The 23,129-nt window shown below is 40.0% G+C and overlaps 2 protein-coding genes across 2 annotated transcripts; both read right to left on the reverse strand.

Annotated features, from left to right (window-relative positions):
- Positions 1-31: 31 nt before the first annotated feature.
- On the reverse strand, positions 32-6,458 carry slc25a15b (solute carrier family 25 member 15b). The gene is made up of 7 exons (XM_044140736.1): positions 6,030-6,458; positions 5,216-5,305; positions 3,931-4,189; positions 3,709-3,846; positions 1,782-1,957; positions 1,546-1,704; positions 32-1,460 (listed from the first exon to the last, which is right to left on the reverse strand). The coding sequence occupies exons 2-7, from the start codon at positions 5,268-5,270 to the stop codon at positions 1,339-1,341; spliced, it is 909 nt and encodes a 302-aa protein (XP_043996671.1). The 5' UTR covers positions 5,271-5,305; positions 6,030-6,458; the 3' UTR covers positions 32-1,338.
- Positions 6,459-8,816: 2,358 nt separating this feature from the next.
- On the reverse strand, positions 8,817-23,129 carry si:ch211-284e13.4 (insulin receptor substrate 1-B). The gene is made up of 3 exons (XM_044140983.1): positions 22,420-23,129; positions 16,519-19,653; positions 8,817-13,895 (listed from the first exon to the last, which is right to left on the reverse strand). Exons 1-3 carry the CDS (start codon positions 22,766-22,768, stop codon positions 13,888-13,890), a joined length of 3,492 nt encoding a protein of 1,163 aa, XP_043996918.1. The 5' UTR covers positions 22,769-23,129; the 3' UTR covers positions 8,817-13,887.

Raw genomic sequence — 23,129 nt, forward strand, 5'->3', positions numbered from 1 at the left:
GTGATTTCCTTAAAGAACAAATAAAATGCATGAAAACCCCCAAGATCTTTTTTTTTTAAATTCATGTATTTAATGCATTTTAATGCAAAACCATAAAATGTATTCAACAAATAAAAACACAGAACATGGAATCAGGCTCAAAGAGCAAGTAACAAGGCAGCTGATATGTTAATGATTTTCTTCTACATAACAAAAAACAACACAGGGGAGAAGTGAACAGCAGGAGCGAAATAAAAGAACAAAACCAGCGTGGAAAAAAAAGTATTGGAAATGAATCGTTTTCTGGGTGTTTTTAATAGAATCTCAGGAGGTTTAAAAGCACCTAAAAAGTACAGATGAAAACAGATGAAAGCAAGATTTCTCCTGTTTTTAAAATGTACAGAAAAAAGGCTTGAGGAGGTTTATTGGCATGAAAACATTAAGGTTCCTTAATACCAGGAAGAGGTTCTTTAAACAAGGTTCCTGCATATTTCTCATGGGAAAAAAATAATCCACTCTTTGAACAGTCAACCTGTGCTTAGTGCTAAAATCAGAACATAAAGTATTAATGTTCACTTTGGATTCATGGCAGACATCTACATTTGGCAGAGAACAATAGAATGGAAGGGAGGAAATGAGAAAAAGTAATGAAAGAAAGGAAAAAGAAAGAAGGGATTTGTGACAAGGATGGGATATCAGAAAGAAGGAAAGACAAAAAGAACAGGAAACTTAAAGAAAAGTCAGAAAGAAAAGGGAGAAAGTAAACACCAAAGGAAGGAGGCAAGGATGAGGAAAGGAAAGCATTTCAAGGCTTATGGGTTAAAAACTATAAAAAACAGAAATATTAATCTGTGATCATAGTCTTTTTCATATGGAGACATGGGAAATAAATGAAATCAAATTCCAGCTTTCTGCAGACTGGGAAAGTCTGTTTAAATAAAAACACAGTCATTGTACTACATGTTACATCAATTAATATGACACTTTTTTAATGATCTTAACATTATGATCACCTTTTTCATATGTGATCTTAATGTTAAGCTTGAAAACAGGAGTTAATTCAATAAAGTAAACCGCACCGTCTAACGGAGCCTTCCTCACACTCATGTGTCTTCTGGCAGAAAGTTGTGCGGACACCATGTTGTTGAGGTAGGAGAGATACTACCAGCTTGAGTGTTCATAGCTTCAGAACTTCACTGCACGCCTTTTCCTCAGTCACATGTTCAGTACAGCACTCCAGAAACCCAGTTATAACATTTTAAAACACTGACCATCCAGATAAGGATACTTGTAAACACTGTCTCACAGCTGGTTTGTGGGCAGTGCAAGTGTGGGAGTGTGGCAGTTTGACGGAGCAGCTCAGTTGTCGAACTGCTTCATCATCAGCTTCCTGCTGACCTCGTAACCCAGGAACAGCGCTCCGTTAGAGGGGAAGCAGCGCACGATGGTGGGGGTGAGGCCGGAGTACAGCGCCCTCACTCCTGAACACACCAAACAAGATTGGAAAGGGATCAGAAAGCAGAACGTCACATGTCTGTAGCTCCTCCCGTTCCTGCCGGTGCCTACCTTCAGAGCGAGCGATGGTCATGAAGGTTTTGAAAAACCCCGCCTGCTTCCCCGTCATGGACATGACCTGAATCCGAGATTTGACGCAGTCCATGGGGTAGACCACCAACCAAAGGCACGCGCCTGCGATGCCGCCGCTGAGTACGATCGGAGCCACGCCTTCAGCACGTGCAGCAAACACAAAGTTATCGAGTCGGAATCGGACAGAAACAGAGTTATCGTTCCGCTCCCAGTACCTATATCATCTTTTTCACATTCCATGTAGTCTGCGAATCCAGTCCTGCAGAGTTCGTAGGCGCCAAAGAAGCAGAAGTACCCGGGAACCTCTCTGGCTATAGTGGTGGTCAGTCCCTGGAAGAAGCCCTGCGGACCCTCGTTCCTCATAATGGACTTCACCACCGACCACACCGAGCTTCAGACACACCAGACACATTTTCACTCGGACATTAGGCGAGCTCAAGTACACACACGTTGTAGTCGATCTACAGATGTGCTTAACAATCACTGACCACGCAGTCGGGCCGCGCATGTGTGCATGTGAAGCCAAACCATCTGCAAGTCCTGCTGTTAGAAAATAACGATCTGAAGACGTCAGAGTTCACCAAGGGACACACTAGCTGCCTTTCGATTGACAATATGACGGCAAAAATTTGACTTTTGTAAATTTTCCATTACAAAAATGAATTCCCTTATTGGAAGCAAGCCAATTTAAAAAAAAATAAAATAAAATTTTGTTTTTTGATATAAAGTTTTTGTGCTAGCATGAGATGGTTTTTCGGGATTTCGCCAAACTCCAATGGAAACGCGTTTATAATCAGACAGGTCACGTGATCAATACCCAGACCTCATCGATGGTGGGACAGGCGGAGATGATGACAGGAAGTGGTAGGAATGCTGGCGTCATGGCAGGTTTTTTGATGGCTTACTGCATGAACGAACCTATTAGCATGTGATTTTAATTGTGATTCTTATTAAATGGAAACACCACGATAGCAAATTTGCGTTTTTCCGACATTAGCGGAATATTGTCAAAATTTTGCACACATTTGTAATGAAGACGCAGCTGCAGACTGGGCTAAAGAGAAATGGAGGAACGTTGTAGAAACAGATGAACGCCAGATTTCCCTTGTTTGTAAAATGTAAGACCTGCGATTGATGCGCCTAAGTCCAATTTACGTCACTTTATATGAATTTCAGATAAATGAATTTTGTATCTTAACGTATGCTTTCAGACTTTTAAATACTTTTTAAGGAAGCACGGACACCCTGGCATTACATGGCTGCATTGAATTTGTGTAAACAGGATTGAACAGGAATGTATGAAAATGAATTTGAAGCTAAATTTAAGTCTTGCAGCCGATTCTTAATTAGATTCAAAACTGGACTTTGACTAGGCCAGCTCCCCCTGTCCCTGCTGAAGAAACGCATCCTACACAATGATGCTGCCACCAGAATGCACAGGCAGAAATTCAGAGAGCGTTCTGTTTTTGCTATACACTACATTTTGCACGTAGACTGGAAAGTTTAATCTTCTAATAAATTCCTCAAATAAGAGGAGAGTCAGCATATTGTTGGGTAGGGCTGTAGCGATACACTAACCTCATGATACAATACGCAATGTTCTCACAATACAATATACATCACAATATTCAGTAAACTGTACGATTTTATATATTTTTAAGATTTACTGAAAGATTTTAGAGGGACAGTGATTTTGGTGACATTTTGTGACTTGCATTACATCAATGAACTGATGGTGTAATACTGGTGTAATAAATGCTGTTTTTGTTATACATTTGTTTTGTTTAAATGTTAATTGTGTGGCTTTGTGCATTTGGTTATACAGAAAAGGAACTTTTTTTTGTCTTACTCACTTATATTACATAATGTAATTTATTTGATTTCAGAAATTGTAACTGGTTGTTCCGTTACATGTCATTTTTAATGTACACGTGCTTGTTGAAACATGAGGAATTTGAGTGGGATTTAATGTATCGATACTCGCGGATGAAAAACCGATACTTTACAAGGAAAAAAATATATCAATAAATATTGTAGAATCGATAACATTACACAGCCCTTTGTTGCGTGTCTTTCTAAAACGTAAGTATGTGACCACAAATATAGTCAACTTAAATAATACTGACAAAAAAAAAACCATACTTGTTGCTTTTGGCAATCCTTCCAGACATTTCCATCTCATACATGGCTTGTAGCCGACACTTGACCAGCTCAGTGGGGCAGAGGGCGAGTGAGGAGAAGATAGAAGCCACAGAACCAGCACAGGCTTTCTGCAAGTTGCTGATGAAGAGGGAAGAATAATCAAACCCACACTTAGAAACTGGACATGTACGTATGCTTCTTTTACTGGTAGAGGCGGCGAACCTCAGCACAGCGTCGTGGTGCAGTCCAGCTGCAAAGCGGATGACCTGCTGGCAGAAGCCGTAGCTCATGAACAGCACAGAGTTCTCTGCGATGTTGGCCACCAGCGCTGGGATGGTGCCCTGGTACAGCCCACGCACGCCATCTTGTTTGTAGGTGGAGACGACGCAGTGGACGAAACCCCGGTACAGAGTGGGAAAGGTCTGCATCTTTACCTTCGCTGTGTCCAGAGGCTGACCGCTAAAGACACAGGCAGCCCCTCCTACGGCACGGGGGTGAAACCACACACAAACACAAAAGAGCAAACTGCACATTGTGTACGGAGAGATAAAGATCTGAGAGCGATGCAGACTGCTGCACTCGGCTGAGCGGAATAACCAGCAGCGGGAAACGAGCCGGAAAAAGTCAGGCGTCATCAGAATGATCATCTGGGGTGTCAGACACATAACCATCTTATTATCACTTAACTCAGTTCGGCTCCGGTTTTATTTCCAATTGGTTTAGCAGCTCAATCAATACAAACATTGGAGAAATCTGACGGAAACTAAAATGCCTTTAAGACATGTACGGCGTATCGCAACCACAGACCTCTACAGATTTTATGTGACAGACCAAAACAAAAACAATGCCGAAGTAGAAGAAAATCAATGCGTAGTTTTTTCAAAATAACTGCATTTGTATTCAAACTTGTTGATTGATATCCCTAAATAAAATCCAGTGGAACAAACTGCCTTCAGAAACGTCCGCGTTAGTAAATCAACCTGTGTTTCATTTAATCTCAGTTGAAATCCAGATGTTATGTGGAGGACTCCAGATGTTTGTCAAACAGCAGAGCGGGGAAAAATTTTAAAATTACAAAAAAAAATACCCTATGTACTGCAGTTTGTCATAATACATGTAAGGGGTGCAGCATATATACAAGAAGGCTTGCTAACACAACATAAAATACAATGAACACAAAAAACACGATGTGCAAAGCTGGTAGAGAGATGCAACCTAAAAGGCTTGCAGCTGTAATTGTAAAAAAAGTTTGAAACTTCAGCTTTTAATTTGTAAAAAAAAATAAAAATAATGCTTTGTACCATGTATAATTTTTTTTTTCCTGCTTCACAATTTTATGCCACTTTTTGTTATCTTTCACATAAACTTCCAATGACATAGACTAATGTCTGAGGTTGAAAAATACGGAAAGGTGAACATTTGTCCTTTGGCGAGGCATTGTTACTGCTGCCGGAGACGCTTCGTGTCAAGAGTAATTATTTGCACAACATTTAAGGCTTTTAATTACCAACTGCTCCTGCAGAGAGATCGATGATGGCCTGGACGACCTGGTGTGGAGCCATGGTCACCTGAGTGGATTTCTCCTTCTCTCAGCAACCTAGAGGCAAGAAAGAAAATAAAATTTTGTTACAGATCTCCAGTCGTGAGCAGTTATTCAATACTTGGCTGTCTGCAGGAATGTGTGCGCTTCGGATTGGATCGGGTCAGAGAGCAGCAGCTGAGTTACACATTGTTTTTCCCCCCAACACTTGCAGCTGCTATCATGTGCGAGTGAGTTTCAGCAACCTGTCACCCTGACCCCTCACTGTGTTCTGGAGTGGTTAAAAACCCCCTGAATGTTGGTGAAAAAAATACAAATAAAAAAAAAAAAAAAATCCATTTGCATTACTAAAAAATAAAACGAGGCATTTTCTTCTGGTTATTTTTGTGCATCTTATAAGGCAAAACCTTATCGAATTTATACACACAGGGTTTCTTTAAGTCGAGTAAAGCACCAGACAGAGTAGTTTTAGGTTTTATAAATAGAAGAGTGACCCCTTTGACGTCTCTTAAAAGAGCTACCAGTAGAAGGCGCCAAAATGCTACCATCTGTCCAGCATTCAAACAACTTTAAATGGCGAACATGTGTCAATATCTGCCTTTTTCTACTTCACGTAAGAACAAAAAGAGTCAAATGTGACTTTTCTTTGAATGAGTTCAGTTTGCTATACTAAAGCTGAATGCCATATAGAAGAAAGTTACTATTTCCCCCAAAATACACTCCACTAACTCCACTCTGAAAGCTAAAATATTAAAACGGACTGTTATTTGCATATACAAACCTAGCAGGACACCGAGGACTTCAAAACAGAGCATCAGAGGTTGAAGTCGGAGTTTGTGAGTCAAACATTAAGAGTAACGGTGACCCTGTGAGCTGCTGACCGACGCTAGCATCCACGGTGGGCCTCATGGTGTGTGTTAATGCTTTCTAATGGCGTCCAACATCAGCCGCCGAGTTCACCGATACAATCAACTGCACGGTTCGGCCATCAGAGATGTCAAATCGAGGGGAGATGATGGGAATCTAAGGTTGTTCCCTCACAAGGAGCAAAAGCTACAGACCACTCGCTCAGAGTTAAATTCCAGGTACCAAATCTATCAGCATCCACGAGACAAACAAATGTACGTTTGCAACAAATAATACTTTACATTAACACAAGCAGTTTTTGTATACTAAAAATACAAAAGAATAGCAGGTTAGAAGGGTTTTGTTTTACACGGTTCTAAGTCTTAGCATACGTAACGGTGGGTTTGAAAATTGTACGGTGTGATTGTGTTTATCCTCATTTAAGATCTTTGAAAGGAAACAGCATGGCACAGAGCGAACTACAAGTTCCGGTTGTTTTGGGGTTTGTTTGTTTTTTCAAAATAAAGTTCCCTCTGATTATAGGGGAGTACAGCGCCGTCGTGTGTTACCTTTATAAATACAACGTGCCTTCCAATCAGTTGATCTCTTTCCCATTTTATGTTAGAATCCCAAACTTAAACATGTTTAATTAAAATTTAATCTGAAAGATTTACACAAAATAATACAGAATTGTAAAGTGGAAGAAAATGCATAGCGGTTTTTATATTTTTACAGATAAAAATATAAACATATGAAATATGATGCCTTAGTTTTCTGTCACACAGAATACAGAAACAAGTTCAACGAATGTCAATGCTTCAGAATCCATTCTCTTTTTAAAGAAATTGAACGTATCAATGCAGATTAGTATTAAAACAGGTGGGAATAGCGAGGGTTCCCTTCATTTGAATCTGATTGTGTTTTTAGAAGAGATTGTTTTAAATATTTGGAAATTTAGTTACTAATTCTACTTGTGTACCAAATCCATCACATGGAAAAATGTTACAATGCATTTCTTCTTTTACCAAAAAACATCTTGCCACCTCAAAGTCAACTCTTGCAGGAGCCATTATGAAATATGTAACAGTGCAGGCATCAAATGCAGTCCTATCAAGGAACTTCTCAGAATGTCCTGTTCTTGATCACAGCAATCCAGGGTACTCTGAGATCTCGGCTCTTCAAATGGCTTCATCCATAATTACCTTTCCTGATATTAGGGCTGTCTGAGGGAACATGTCCTTCTTTTTCTGAAGAAGGAACATCCCACACTCTCAGGGCTGTGAAAAAAACAAGATCAGATCAGAAACATCTTTTTTTCCCCAATTTATTTATTTATTTATTTATTTATTTGAATCAGTGGACTGATGAACTTCAGTTATGGCAGCTAATTCTCCATAGTGACGACCTCAAGTCTCTTTCTATTTTCAGTTTTTGTTTACAGTACAATTGTTTCCCTTAACTAAGATTTCAGGAGTTATTAGATTTCGGGTGTCTTCAAGGCTTTAACATTGAAGTTATTGCTTTTCTTAATCTGTGTGACAGTTGTTGCAAAAAGGGAAACAGATTGCATCCAAACTTTAGAGAAAATCAAAATTTTTTTGTTTGGAGGTTTTTGACTTGACAAACAAACAAAAAAAGTCTAAATTCCCAACCCCAGCAGACTACACAGAAAAATTAACATTATCTTTTTATACATGTCGGAGAACAAATGTCTATTGTATTATTTTAGCTAATATATAGAATGCATGCCATTTTAATATTTAGGTCATTTATGATACATTCAAATTTCTTTTTTTTTCTCGGTTGGAGTGATCACCCAACAAACAGCTGGACTTTTTAAAACCAAGATTTGCCTCCTCTACATCAAATATGATTGTGAATTATTTCTTAATCGACACATGGTCAAACATCATAATTACAAAAAAAAAATGTAAAAAATTATGTATCCATTTTTTTTCGGTAGAATAAATCTGATTTTTAATTTTTAAATTTTAATTAAATAAGGAATGAAGTATTTTTGTACAGAACCATATCACCCCAATTAAGATTTATGAGATTAAAACTTGAAAACGGAAATTGAGATGAAGTCATAAAGATAAATATGTCAATATGTTTAAAGAAATGAATAGTACTGTATTGTAAACTATGAGCTCTTAGAGGAATGAAACGTATCCCTCTAAGTCTTACAATTTACAATAACAAGTTTTAGGGACTTTAGTTTTAGTCCCTAAAACTAAACATTTTGGTCAAAATTTTTATTTCATGACTAATACTGTCAAAATTAAGGATGACTCAAACAGGACAATGAAAAATGGAAAACTAGTTTTAAGCTTCTTAAAAGACAAACATCCAACCAGAGTCCTGCTTTATGCACCTTAATGGAAACACAATGTTTGTGGGTTCCGTGAAATACAAATTTCCTACTGAAAATGAGTTGATGTTACTCACAGGGTAATAAATACTGAAACAAAAACTGTCAAGCAGCAGAAGCCTCACTCAGTTGTTATTTACCCCAAAACTACCCAAACTCCATCTGTTAAACAGAGGAGGCAAGGATTAAAGAAACTCTGTCGACAAGCTTATCCTTTAAAACTCAGACCTGTGGCGGCTTACTGTGCACCGGTCTAGACTCATTTGACTCCATGTCGTTAATTCAAAAATAATAAAAGAATCACAGAACACTTTTTTTTTTATATCACTTTGCCTTTTATCAAAAGAAAAAAAAAACATTGTTGTTGTCTACATCACAGACAAAAATCATCAATATTCTGTTTGAAACAATTTTGCCATAAACAGAATGAACCCCATGCCGCCCCTTCCCCTCCCTTCCCTTTAAGCAAACTTCTTTATACACATTAAACTTTACATACCTATAGTTCCTGTTCATCTTTTACAATTACATCATTATCAAAGTAGGATCATTTGATTTTAAAATACATACGATGCTCTTTTACTGTAGTTATAGCAGGTATCCTGATTGTACATACAGTATCATTTCCCACATTTAGAGTCTGTGGAGCAGCTTGTGCACCGTGCTAAAGAAAGCAGAAATGCACTAGAAATACAGCAGATATTAACATATTAAGCTGCAGTGGTTTTGGTTGTAAAGTTCTGCACTCCTCTTATGCGTTTGCCCCCACTGAGCCAACATCAGACTCTCCAGGGGGCTTTACAGTAACACCAACTGTTGCGTCTGCTCAGATTTGAGATTATAAAGTACAGTCAGAGAATCTCGCTAATCCCCAATTAGAATGGAGGCTAACACAAACAGATTAAAACATCCCTTCGATAAGATAAACTATGAAAACAGAAGCTCCTGTATGGATTTGGTTAAGATTGTCAATATTAACCATACACTGAGAGTGCAGAGACTATGTTAAAAATATCAAAATTGTAAGGAATCCTGAAGGAGCCTCAGTGGTGCCCAACGCTTGGTGCTTAATATGTCTTATTTGAGCCCAAAATATTATCTTTGGTGACAAAGAATGAGAAATGTAATAATTGTAATAATCAAACTATGAAATGGCAAGATATATTTTTTAAAAATTGTGATTTATTTTGAAGAAGTCATAAAAGTCATGCTTAATTTAGGTGTGTATGTGAGCCCAATTTTGCAATATGCAAATATACAAAAGATTGAAACTTCTTATGCTGAAGAAAATAAATGTGCTTTCCTTTAACATAATCCCTTTTTTAAAAAAGCAGGATTGGCAACCTTATTTTGAAAATCCAAATGAAGTTGTTGCTAGTGGCTGTCCAGGCCAAACAGTAATTTGTATCCTTCTTTACTTCTAGTATTAATTTTAAAAAGTACCTGCTAGTTTTACTTTGAAAGTCCAATTTTAGCTACTGCATTCTTTATGAAGAGATGCACATTGGTTGCCATGGTGATTCCCGCCGTTTCCTCACAATTCGATGCGATAATCAGGCACCAATAAAAACCTTTAAGAAAAAGATGATTTTGAGATAAACTTTAAACTGACTTGACCACACTGGTGCTGAGTTACTTTGAATTACAATAAATAAATAAATAAATAAATAAATAAAAATAATAATAATAGTTAAATCAATCTAAATGTGGGAAAAGCTACCAAATGTCAGAACTCCATCAAGAAAACCTTTCATTTGTTTTTACCCTGTGTGCACTCAGCCGGAGCCCTGGACTCAGAACAAGTTTGGTTCTGCATTGCATCACCTTATCAACAAAATACAGCAGACATTTTTTTTCTTTCTTAAAGTATTTGCAATTAAAATGGTCTGCAGTTTCAGCAATGTCACAACAAGGCCAAATAAATGTTGCCACATGTAGCTGTGATTAAACACCCCCCAGTCAAAGTACCGTCAGAGAAACACAATGTGAACTTTAAAAAGAAAGAATATCTTGACTGATGTCTGGATGTGTGTGTCTCCTAAATTAGACCAACAAATTATTCTAAACCTTTCATTAATTTTAGACTTTTGTTTTTTGTTTTAGTTTTTTCTTTTGGGAACTTTGCTTGGCTGCAGCAGGATTTATAAAAGAGGAGGTAATGAGTGTAAAGACTTGGTCCACAGTCCTACAGATGTTGTGGGTGGAGAAAAGAAGACAACATGATAGAGAAACAGAACTACTCACAATTACTGGAAGCTCAATCAATATCTGTATCACCAATTCACTGAAAAGCATGTTCATACAGTTTTGACACAAACAAGCTCACAGCCACAAGCACGCTCCATTTTTTCAAAAGCTCGTTAAGGGAGTGCTTTGAAAACTTAAAAGTTAATTCATTAATATCGTGTTCATTATTTACATACAAGATGGCAGCTTCTTCGTGAAGTAGAAACCAGGAAAGTTAAGATGCTTTGCAAAGGTATTCATCACTTTCACATCAGGATCTTATCTGACAAAACTAACATGAATAGAGTATAACTGTGGAGTACAGATTAGATGTGTCTCAAAAATGAATTATTAATAAAAAAACTGAAAAGTGTAGACCTATATCCAATTGGGAATCTGTGACTTGGACATTTACTGTTCCCAGATGCTTTACAAAGAAGAATGTCTACGTTGTTTGAGGAAAGCTGATTGACGTACCCCAAAAGACCTTTCTTATTTGAATTTGTAATTATTTTGGAAAAAAAAATCACTTTTTTCCAACTTTTCAACTGTGCACTGCGTTGTGGTGGTCTATTTTGTAAAATCCCAATAAAATACAGTTTGACTTTTGTGGTTGTAATGTTCAAAAGCAATGAATAGTTTTGCAAGGTATGAATGATGTATTGTACATGTTTGTTTTTTTCAGGTGGGTGCATGAGAGTGAAATAGAAAGATGGGACCACTACAAAAAAATATATGAGGAGAGGATTCTTTCTTCTTCTTTTTCTTCTTTGTCTTTTCTATTTTCTTCTTCTTCTTTTTTTTTTTAAAGCAAAACCTCAGTTTGACAAAACCAACCAAAAAAATAAAAATAAAATAGCGAGAGGGGTGCATGTGCTTACATTGTGGCTTCAGTGTTAGGCACTGCAACAAAATCAAAACTGCTTCTTCTTTCATGTCTCTGATAAAACACTTTAAGGCAATCTAATCACTGTTGAATGGCAGCAGTTTCTGGTCTGTCCTCCTTCCACAAATTTAAGCTTTGAAGAGAAATGTTATTGTTTTCCCTCAGCCCCATTTTCACAACCCATTTTACGATAACCTGTGTAAAAACAGCTACAATCAAAAATGAGGCACTTTATAAAAGAGTATATAGATATCTAGGCTATATAGTATTATTCATTATATGTATACTGTATATTTTATATACCATTGTAGTGTGTCACTTTATATTAAAATTGTGTTAACTGTTTTGGAAATGAGGAAAACTATAACCACAGTATGTACTATAGTTTCTGTCACTCTACTCTTATTACTATAGTATACACCATAGTGTAATATACAGTTGTAATAGAAAAGCTAAGATGCCAAAAAAAAAGCATTTATAATTTTTCTACTAAGTTTGTATTACTTAAAAGTTCAAAATGATTTTAAGTCTTCAACTAAAAAAAAAAAAAAAAAAAAAAAAAAAAAAAAGCAACGTGTATATCTCTGTTTCTTTTCCTCTGGTGGTCTCTCCTGCTGAAGCGCTCGTTGTGTGACTCAGACATCATGTAATTGATTTGACAGTCATGTGTCAACCTCATCTGATACACTGTTATTAAGAGGAATCCGAAGGCGGACGATGGGGGGATATTTGCAGCTCTCTGTCCGTGTAGACGTCGCAGACCGGCTGCGTCTGTTCAACTTCTCTGTGTTCAAATCTTTGAACACTTAAAGAGGGACATGAAGAGCCTTGCTAGTTTTATTTTCAGGACTCTTTAGCACCTATCAGCCAGGACATTTCCATAAACACAAGCAAAAGTATTTTCCCCATTTGAATGGGGCTGGATTTGATTTGTGTCACAGCAATGGGGATTGATAGGTAAATGGTGGGAAAGCATCCTTCACTTTAACTGGCATCTCTGTAAGGACGTGCAAAAAGCCTTAAAATAAGTTCCTATTTTATTTTTATGTAATTTGAATCTCTTTATTGTATTGGGAAACCTTTAATTTGTAATGCATGACTTGCGGCTTCCTTGGGGAAACCTTTATGTGACGCAGAGGCACATTGCTCTTTTCCGTTCTCCAACGTGGGAAAGACAAGAGAACATGGCACTCAAGAAAAACATCAACCCCATAAGTTAGAAAATGACTCCAAACACCTAGATGATGATGATCTAAATTTGGCCACAGATAGAGCAACAATTAAAATCAATAAAGGGAACAAACAAGGCTGGCCGAGGCAAACAAGGCAACTTATAGTTTGAAAACTCCAACAAAGAGTTTGTCAGATTTGTATTACAACCATTAGATACTAGCCAGCAGGTTTTCGGGCAGCTTGCAGTGAAAAGTCATTTTAGTCTTAGAACCCTCTTATGTGAAATTTTGCTACTGCAATAAAGGAGAAATTTATTTTAAAGATTTTTAAACATCCTCACCAGGAGAGCAAATACATGTGAAGGGCTCGGTTGTGAGTCTTTACATTTCAAAGCATTTGACCAGTTTTTGAAGCACCTCGGTAACACAAGAGCAGTAGTCTAGAAGTATAAAAGCTTTTTTTGGGGCAACTTTACAGTAGATAATAATTTAAAACTGTTTACAGTGAGATGGTGTGAATGTTTTAGAAACGTATGTCCAGCAGTTATCTTCTTACTTGCTTGAACCTAAGGGACACCTGTTGATCATTTAAACTATGTGTGCAAAGAAGAAGGATGTAACACTGAAGTGAAATTAAATAAGCTCACTAATTGGCATGTAATTGCTTTCCAATCTTGTGGCACAAAACTTCAACAAACAGGTTCGCTCAAAAATGACAGATAGAGTTTTTGCCAATTATAGAATTCGATGAAACTTACATTAACACACATAATAAAACATTTTGGAACAATTCAAATTTTTAATGAAGTACAAAACAATGGCAATCATATTTTGTAGCCTGTCACATGTGAGCTTCTCTGTACCAAGTTAAAAAAAGATCAAGTGTCTCCTTAGTTCAAGCAACGTAACGTCTTTTCCTTACGCTTTGATTGTGTGTTGAGTTTGTAAGGCTGTGTGTGTGTGTGTGTAAGTACGTGTGGGGGTGGGCGTGTGTGTGTGTGTTTGGCACACATTTGGTTGACAGAAAACAGCAAACAGGAAGGGATGAGATTTCCATAGTTTCAGCGTTCCGACTCCGGCGTACAGTTCTGTTGTGGCAACACACGGCGAGCCGTCGCATCAAAGACAAAGACGGAGATCAACACTCTGGAATGAAAGAATCAAAAGAAGGCAAGGATAGATTCAAGGATAGATTTTTGACACAAGGAATTTTCTCATCTTCATGCAGTTAAAAGCATAAAAATGATTTTCTCCCCCCAGCACATCTAACGTAGACTTCCTCAGCACAGAATGTTACAGCCGATAAAGCCGTTCTGTCTAGATTATATATTCGCCCAGGCATATTGCTTTTGTTTAATCTAGAAGTCCTGCTGGCAGCTTGAGTAAATATCACATGACGCTTGATATCTTTGTTGAAGGATTTTCTGATTGGTCCCAGGGCCGTTGTTGCAGATATCAATATTGTGTGTGTTTGTGACAGCTTTATCACTTCCACAGATTATTGTTTCTTCGTTTCTTGATAACCACCTGGACAGCACAAAGTGTTCACTGATCTAATCTGATCACTTCAATATAATAAAGTGGCAGTACCTACAATTCTCGTCACAGGTCTAAACGTTTGGCTTTAGATGATTTATTTGAACCAAGGTTTTCATGTCTGGACTGTTAAATTAATGAATTTTTTTTTTTTTTAAACAGAGATTTGAACTCATTATGGATTTTCTGTAATCCACACAGAGTCATATAGACTCAAATATATATATATATATGTCTGTCTGTCATATATATATATATATATATATATATATATATATATATATATCTCCCCCCACAGATTTTTGTTGATTTTGTTGTAGTATCCACTAACAAGCTGTGGAGCACTGATGTGGTTTTTGTAGCCAGCAACACACTTCTGGATTCAATTTTCTACGCAGAACTTGTAGAACTAATTTAAAATTTGTTCTACACAAAAATGGATCTAGCTTTAAAGAAAATATTTTCAATAAGGTTGATATTAAAGGTAAGTTCAATCAACAATTGTGTCAACATTGAAGAATTGGGGTTTTCTTCCTCAGGTAGTCGACCAGTACTGGTAAACCAGACCATCAGGGAGAATCTAAGACCACCATGGTTGGCATTTGGCTCAACATTCTCAAATTTGAATGTCTAACCCTGACTTATGTAGACATACTTCTTCTCAATAAAATGAAATATCTTCATTTTTGATAACAAAACACGTCTCCGGATGGCGTTGGGCTCCACCCTCAAATTTTAGGAGAGCTTGATGCCAATAGTTTTGGAGCAGGGCTTTCTGTTTGTTGGCAGGTTTTGTCTCCATTTTGATGTTAAATTTACTTCACTGTGGAAAGTGATGCTGGTTTTCCAGGATTTACAATTAGGTGCTTGAAGTCACCCCGAACACAACTTGTTGAAAATTCACAGACTATGCATAAAAGTCAGATCCATGCCAGAGAAACCAACCAATTTGAATAAATTATACCAATTCTGCTAAGAAGAGTGGTCAAAAACCCTGCCAGAATTTGTCAGAAGCTCTTTCATGGTTAAAAAATATCTGATGTCAAGGTACAACTTTCTATGGGACATTTGACCAAATACAGGTCTAGGCCCGAGACTATATGTACAGTTTTGTCCCTGTGTGGATTACAGAAAATCCATAATCAATTCAAACTTGTGCACTCAAATCTTATTGAAATCATTGAAGCCGTATATTGTACAACCTTTCGCTGTAGAAAGAAAATCTAACCTACAAATAAATAGTTAAAAACCCAAAAATCAATATAAGAATCATGGTAGGGATGAGTGCATGTCAACTTCTGATTGGAAATGGAGAAAACCAGGTTCTTTCTGGGTTTATAATGAAACACTGACACTGCTCTGAGGTACAGTTTATCAGACAACAGTTACAGTGAATGAAACCAGGATAAATGGGCTTATAGAGGTTTGGATTACTGGAAGGCATGATCAGTCATTAACTGCAGCATAAATAATTACTTATGGACAGAATATTCCCAGAGCCTTGATTTCAATTATGTAAATGCTAAATAAATAGCTGCCCATTTAGAATATGATTGCCCATAGAATCATATTGCTGATAGAGCGCATATTTTTGAAGACGTGCTCATGAAAGTCAATTTATTTTTTAAAAAAATTAAAAAGTGAACCTTAAACAGTACTAAGCCGATCTTTGGAATGCAACTTAATGCTGCCATCAGAAATTCAGCAGCCATCAACCCGCCCACATACAAACATATAAACACCTGGCCCGCGTTTTGTCCCCTGTGCCTCCATTCATGTGAAATGGCTCATTACCAGCAGACAAATCAATTGGCCCTGCTCTCTGAACACCCACTTGTGATAATAAGAGACTCTACAGACAGCCCACAGACTGGAAGCGCAGCGCTGCCCACCAGCTTGAAGCCTTGGAAAACATCAGTGCAAGATGAAAGCAGCAGTGACTAAGATCCAGAAGAGGATTTTATCAGATGACTATTAACATCACGTCAAAGCATGTATCCAATCTGATTAGTGTTAAATGTTTTTTTCTCCTTTTAGCTATATTGAAATGTTTACATCATTGACAGGATTTTTTTTCATAACTGTTGGGCCTGCAGCTGGTTCTTACTTTACTTATGAAGCCATTGTGAATGGCAGGCAATGTTCTGAATGTCTGCAATTGTCAATTGGTCATTTTACAATTCAGAATGAATACTTTTCAGATATTTGTGGTCAGAGGATTCGTAGCGCTCACCTTGCCCGTCTTTCCTGCTGTTCTGGTTCGTTCGTAGTTCCTCCGATTTGTAGAAATCAATACTGGCATAAGTGTTGAGGGAAGAGCCGGCACTGGTACTCGCTCCGACGTTGTAGACAGGAGAGGTGCGCTCTGCTCCAGCTTGAGGGCTCTCCTTCATGGCTAAGTCAAGGTCTATGTAGTTAAGGCCTTGTTCAGTGGATGTGGTGGAGGCTTGGGGTGGAGGCGTGGCAGACAAACCAGCAGTCTGGCCATTCTCCCACAGTGAGCAGTCCAAACCCTGCCGATGACTCGCTGCGTGGCTGCCCTCAGGGAAGAGGGAGGTAGAAGAAGATGCGTATGGTGGCAAAGATGGCGGTGAGCTAAACGTCTCTGACCGGTGGCTCAGGTGTCCCTGTTGATCACCTCGGACCATCCTGCTGCTCTTATCAGGCGACTGGAAGGACTTGACCGGGGAAGAACCCAAACTTGCATCCTGCTCTCTAGAAAGTGGTTGACCAGAGTGAGTTGCAGGTCTTGCTAAGTTGCTCGAATTGGAAATTTTGCTGTCTATGAATGGAACATCCGTCGGCCCTGTTGCCATCTTTATTTTTGTTCTGTACCCTGCGCTGCATTCTGCTACCAGCGGAGAGGGCAAGCTGTGCTCATGCCGGGCCTTGGGGGAAACTGTTGGTGGGTCCTGTAGGGTGCTGAATGTGGATCTAACATGAGTCAGTGGTGTCGAGGATTTCCCTAAATCCATGTTGACATACTCAGCGGAGGTGGAGAGTGGTGCTGAGAAGCTGCGGGGAAGGTTAGCAGGATTATCATGACAGAGGAGCGGCTGGTTTATGGGCCGAAGAGTTCCATGGATTAAAGGCGGTCCGTGAAGAGACCCTCCACTTCGTTCTTTATTGAATGCACCATCTTCCTTAAAGATAATACTTACATAGTCCCCGACATTCTGGGACCCTGATGGTGGTAGATTCTCCTTAACCCTTGGCAAGGTGTTCGCTTTAGCAATGTCTGAAGATACACTCAAAGGACGCCCCCTCCTCTGTTGCTTTGGGCTTTTACTACTGGAGGCACGCTTTTGGTGGTGATGTCCGTCCTTTGTGGATGTTCCTGCACTTTTGTATTCCGCCCCAGTTCTTAATAAACTTAACCCCCGCCCACCAGATGTTGACTTATCTTCAAGGCTTTCACTGCTAGCAGAGCTGGAGGAGAAAGAAGAGGAAGACATGGAGAGCTGGCAGCCTCCTGCAGAGCCCACTGCAATTTTGTTTCTTTTGCTGTACCCTGTTCTCCCTCCCCTACCAGCACTTTCATGCCCACTGTCTTTCTTTTCTTCCCCTTTGTTCAAGTCCTCCTCAAAGCGAGTGTAGAGGGTATGCTGATAGGCTCGTGGCAGGGAGAAGTATGAATTGAACATTTTTGGTTGCAGCTGGTGCTGCTCAGGGTGTGAAGGTGGTGTGCTGCAGGCAGAGCGACTGCTGACAGGGGAAATGTTCATGTAGTCACTGGCTGCCCGGCTCTCCATGCTGGCTCTGCTCTCCCATATGCCCAGTCCATGCAGGTCTGTGGAGCTGCTGCTGTTAGGAGACATGACCATGTAACCCTCTGAGGAGGGTTGGCGGATGTGTTGAGGAGGGGACACACTGTTTTTGGGGGTCATGGCCATGTACTCATCATCTGCCACGGGTTTAGCACTGGCATCGTACATACCCATTGAAAGAGATAGTGAAACAGGCGGAGATGTTACCCCAGGCAACATTGACATGTAGCCACTGTCTACAGCTGCTCCTCTGTCCCCATGTGCCCTGCTTTTGTCAGCTCTCTTCCTGTTCTTCCCTACTGCGTCAAGCTGCCCACCCTGAACTGCTGGATTCCCTGAGCCTTGATGCAGATCCGCACTCTCTCTATTAGCACTCTGTGACATGATGGCATACTCTTCCTCATCGTCATCATCTTCATCTTTTCTGTGCGGGGTTAGTCTTTCATGGGATGCCAAAGGCAGGGATGCCCTCTTACTCAGCAGTCTTCGCTCGGCCTCAGACTCTCGACTTGATGAGCGTCGCAGAATCCGTCTACCTTTTGGATGATGATGGGAACCAAGCAGACCTTCTCGTTGTCCCATTACTATATAGCTGGAGGAGCCCTCTCCATGTGCATGATGTCCTGATAGACTTGGTATGAGCAGAGAGTGTTCACCAGGACTGGAACCATACTCATCCGAGGACCCATAGTCACTCGGTGAGCCTGAAACAGAAACTCTTTGAGAAACACGAGCGTAGGAGCAAATTGACATGCCTCCCACTACGGACCCAACCAGGCCACACTCTGACCCATGACCTGAACTGGAGGACAGGCTTGGTGCAGGAGAGGGAGCAGGGTTAGGTGTGTAACGTGCAAGGCTTAAGGTAATCTTAGCAGGTGTTGGAGCCCTTGTGGGTTTGGGCCTAAGCGTTGGAGTAGTTGAGCAGGATCCATTCAGGCTTGGGCTGGAACTGGCCCACGTCCCTCTGGCACTCGCTCCTCCCTCTTCCGACCTGGCTCCAATGCTGGCTGTTCGTGCCCTTGGAAATCCATGACGTGACGTGGGTGATGTGCTTGTGCTGCTGCCACCTGTTCCTGGGGTCTCAGTGCGTGCTCGTCTGGAGAAGCCCACCTGGCTTGGTGGCAGGTTTGGGTGATGACGCCGACTCGGGACACTAATGGGGTTTGAAGCAGTACCACCACCACAAGAAGTTCCCACAGACTGAGACTTGCTGCGCTGACGAAATTCCTCACTCAGGGCTTTCATAGCCTCCAGCAGAGTCTCGTGCATGTTTTGAGCCACAACAGAGTCGTCCACTTGCATCCAGAACTCTCCTGGACCTGTAATAGCTGAGCGTCCCACCTCAATGAAGAAGAAGTTCTCTGAATGGCCACACCTACGGACATTCATCAGCTGCAACACCACAGCGGCCACGTCCGAGTTAAGTTTGACAAAGTTGACTGTCTTATCAGTCAGGCACAGCCGATAGATGCCCACCAAGTTCCTAGCATGTCCAAGACCTTTAGGCCAAACCTTGACTTGCCATACCTCCTTAAAAGTCGGGATGGGAGATGGAGAGCTACACTCTCCACTGCTGCCATAGTCTTCAGGAGTTTTACCTGTGAAAAAACAAGGGAAAAAATATATATTAATCAGTTACACCTCTAAATGTTAAAAAAAAGCAAAACAACACTGAATTTAATTATTGTCTGTCATGATATAAAAAACTTTGCAAAATATGTCTCTGCCTAGCAGCTGTGCTCTAGCCAATTAATCCTCATCGCTTTAAGCTCCAGCAAATAATAATTATTTATGTCCTAAGAGGCTTAGAATAAATTAGCTGAAAAATAATACCACAGTGGTACAGGTAATCATTATTTTTCAAGGTAAATGCAGATATGTAATCGACTACAGTAAACTAGGAATTTGTTCAAATTTAAAGCAACATTTTCTCTAAAATAGTTGGTAGTTTTGGATATGAGTGATGTGGCTCACCCCCCAGGGCAATATAGTTCAAAACCAAGCTATTTTTTGTCACAAAGTTTCTGTTGATTATTTGTATGTCCAGTGAAATGGGATGTGACATCATACAACGCAAGCACTTAAACAAAATTCACCACGCAGGCTAGCGACACTAAAGCTGGCATAAAATTCACAGGTTTTGATCTAGTGCCAAATTTAACACGTTTTTCATGGGTCAGAATAAATAAATCATTCTGATTCACATTTATTAAAGCACAATTTGTGATTTCTCGTCCTTCATCCCCTGAGAGCCACACAAAGAAAAACTGTATTGTGGGTAGTAGAGCTCAGGAGGTTGGCTGGTCACATTGCCCACTCAACATTTCAACTTTGAGGAGTTTATCTGTTATTTTATCCTACTTCAGTGGTTCAACTTTTGACTTTTGTCTTCAAAAAGTCAGTAAACATATTGTTACTTGAAAAAGTACAAATTTAGTAAAGTGTTATTTCCATTTAAAGGTTTTAGAAACACTGAAATAAACTTCGGACAGAAGTTCAAACAGCTTTTTAAACAAGTAGCATCTCATTAAACTCCATGTTTGTCTATCATATCATCATGCTGTTTTGAAATAGTATTACAACAAGGAGTTGGATTTTTTCAATTTTTTTTCAGTTTTCTTACAAACATGATTTCATCTACGCTGGTGTTGGAAGCAAGAATATCCAACATTAAAATGTAAAAATAAACAGGATGCCCCTCCAATGTATAATGGAGAAACATGTTTTTTTCTTTTTCACCAATCTCAACCTCAAAGTCCAAAGTTAAAAAGTACTAATCAAGACTGTGAAAAGATGTAATAAATAAATAGATAAATATATATATATTTTTAAAAGAACCGGTTGAAAGGTATCTAAGAGGAAAATATTTCTAGTACACGAGGAAGTTGTGCCACTGTTGCGAAAATGGCGTCTGAAGATCAAAACAAATAAAGCAGACAAACCTCTGCTGGTTCTGAATCTGAATTAAAAAAAAGGTAGGTGCATGACAAGTATTTCAAAATTGAAAATGAAATGTGTTAGAGATTGGCATCATGGGTGCTTGCTATCATGTTAATACGGACCAAAATCTCGGAGGACAACTTCCTTTTAAATACAGATAAACCCAACATTATTCAAAAGAGATTAGATTTTGGCTTAAGCTAACTTTTCAATACCATGTTTTTCAATACCATGAATTTGACAGAGAATCCATGGAGGGTGAAGAATAATCACCAATCATCATAAAAGATAAAACATTAAATGCCAGTATATAAAAAAAGTGATTATAAACATGGTTTGATGGCTGCAACTCCAATAAATATTTCATTAACTGATAACAGAGAAGCGGATCAGTAACGCACGATATGCTATTTTGACACACAAAAAATGTAAACAAGTCATGCACGCATAGAGATATAGGCTATGCACATACACACACACACATACGCAGGCACGCAAACACACACCTCGGCTCTATTGATGCTGTCCCTGGCAACAAGATGTGGTCTACGCACTACGCTCTGAGCGCGTATCTGCTCAGGCTTCCACTACAACACGTCGGAGAGGGGCAAGCCCATCAGTCTACACTGACTGACTGAAACGCATGAAATGCAAAGCGGAGGGGGGGCGGGTGGTAGTGGTGGTCTGCTCCCATCATAAGGATAACAACGTAAACACGAGGGAAGCCAACAGAAACAAAATTTCCAGTCCGATGCCGTCCAGATCCTGCCTTAACCGCGCCGCGCCGCACAGCGCGAATGTAGGTTAGGCGAACGGCAAGTCAGAGCTGTGCAGAGAAACAAAAACACAGGCTGCAGCGGAGTGCACCGCGATAGGCTACTACTATATGATGCATCCCTTGGATGGTTGCTATATGCCCACTGCGTCATGCAAAACACACCATCGTACGAATGCGGGCTTCATTTTGGTCAGAAGAAGTAGCGGTTTTCCCTTGCTGCACGCACGAACAATTAAATATGAATCAGATTTTTTATTTTTTTTGCCTAATGGAATTGATCCTCTATGTTGAAGCTTGGTGAGACTGCTGCACAAACACATAACGCATGCCGCCCGTTGCGTGATGGTCTACCCCGCTCAGTCAGATGAACCACCTCCTGTCTTAAAAAACAGCCTGATTTGCGGAATAAAATGAGATTTAAAAATAAATAAAACAAACAAACGACTAAACCACACATGTAGTAGTAATAATAATAACAATAATAATAATAAAAATCAACATATTCTGACAATACAAGCTGGGCTCTTTTTTTTTAACAATCTGGAATGGGCGAGACAGATATATGGAGATCAACCAGCCTATAGGGCAGGACAGGCCTGATGGAGAAACAGACAGTGGGAATCACAGCCCACGCTTCATGTCTTACAGTTGCACTGAAGATCCAGCATGGCTTGGTACCACTCATTCTGGACCTCCTCGCTGTCCGCAGCGATGGCAAAGCTCTCGCTGCGGGTGTAGAGCACGATCATGTGCTTGTTCTTGGAATCCGCCCGCTTGTTGATGTTGAAGCAGGTCTCCAGGTTCAGGACCTTCTTGGGCACAGGTGATTTACTGCGGAATTTCTTTTCGTTCTCATAGTACTCAAGACGAGAGGGACCATGCTCCGAGGCCGCCCTCAGCACGAAGAACCGCCGGTGCATCGATTTGTGCTTGCGGAGGTAGCCGCTTTTCTGCACATCTTCATAGTTCTGCGGCTCGACCGCTTGGCTCTCCATGACCAGAGCAGCGCGATGAAAGCCCGGTTACACCGTAAGAATCTCAGGGAAAAAGCTGAAGTCCATGTGTTCTCCTCATTTGTCCTGCTGCGGCTACATCCCTCGTCTTCTCCGTGCGCACGCTGGAAATATCAAGCATGTGTGCGGGGGATCAGGACGGGTGAAATCAGCCGAAGCATGTTTTTTGGATCTGGCATCAGCTGCAAGGGGAGCAAATGAGGGATGAGGGATGAGGGATGAGAGGGGGGGATCTGTGCACCGAGCGTGCACAGCGAGCGCCGCCGCTCGTCCTGCAGCCCAGCCCAGTCCTCAAGTCCGAGCCCGGCGCAGTTCAGCTGCTTGAGGACGTCTCCTCCACCTG

Source organism: Gambusia affinis, linkage group LG15, assembly GCF_019740435.1.
Source record: "Gambusia affinis linkage group LG15, SWU_Gaff_1.0, whole genome shotgun sequence".
In the NCBI taxonomy this organism is placed as follows: domain Eukaryota; kingdom Metazoa; phylum Chordata; class Actinopteri; order Cyprinodontiformes; family Poeciliidae; genus Gambusia; species Gambusia affinis.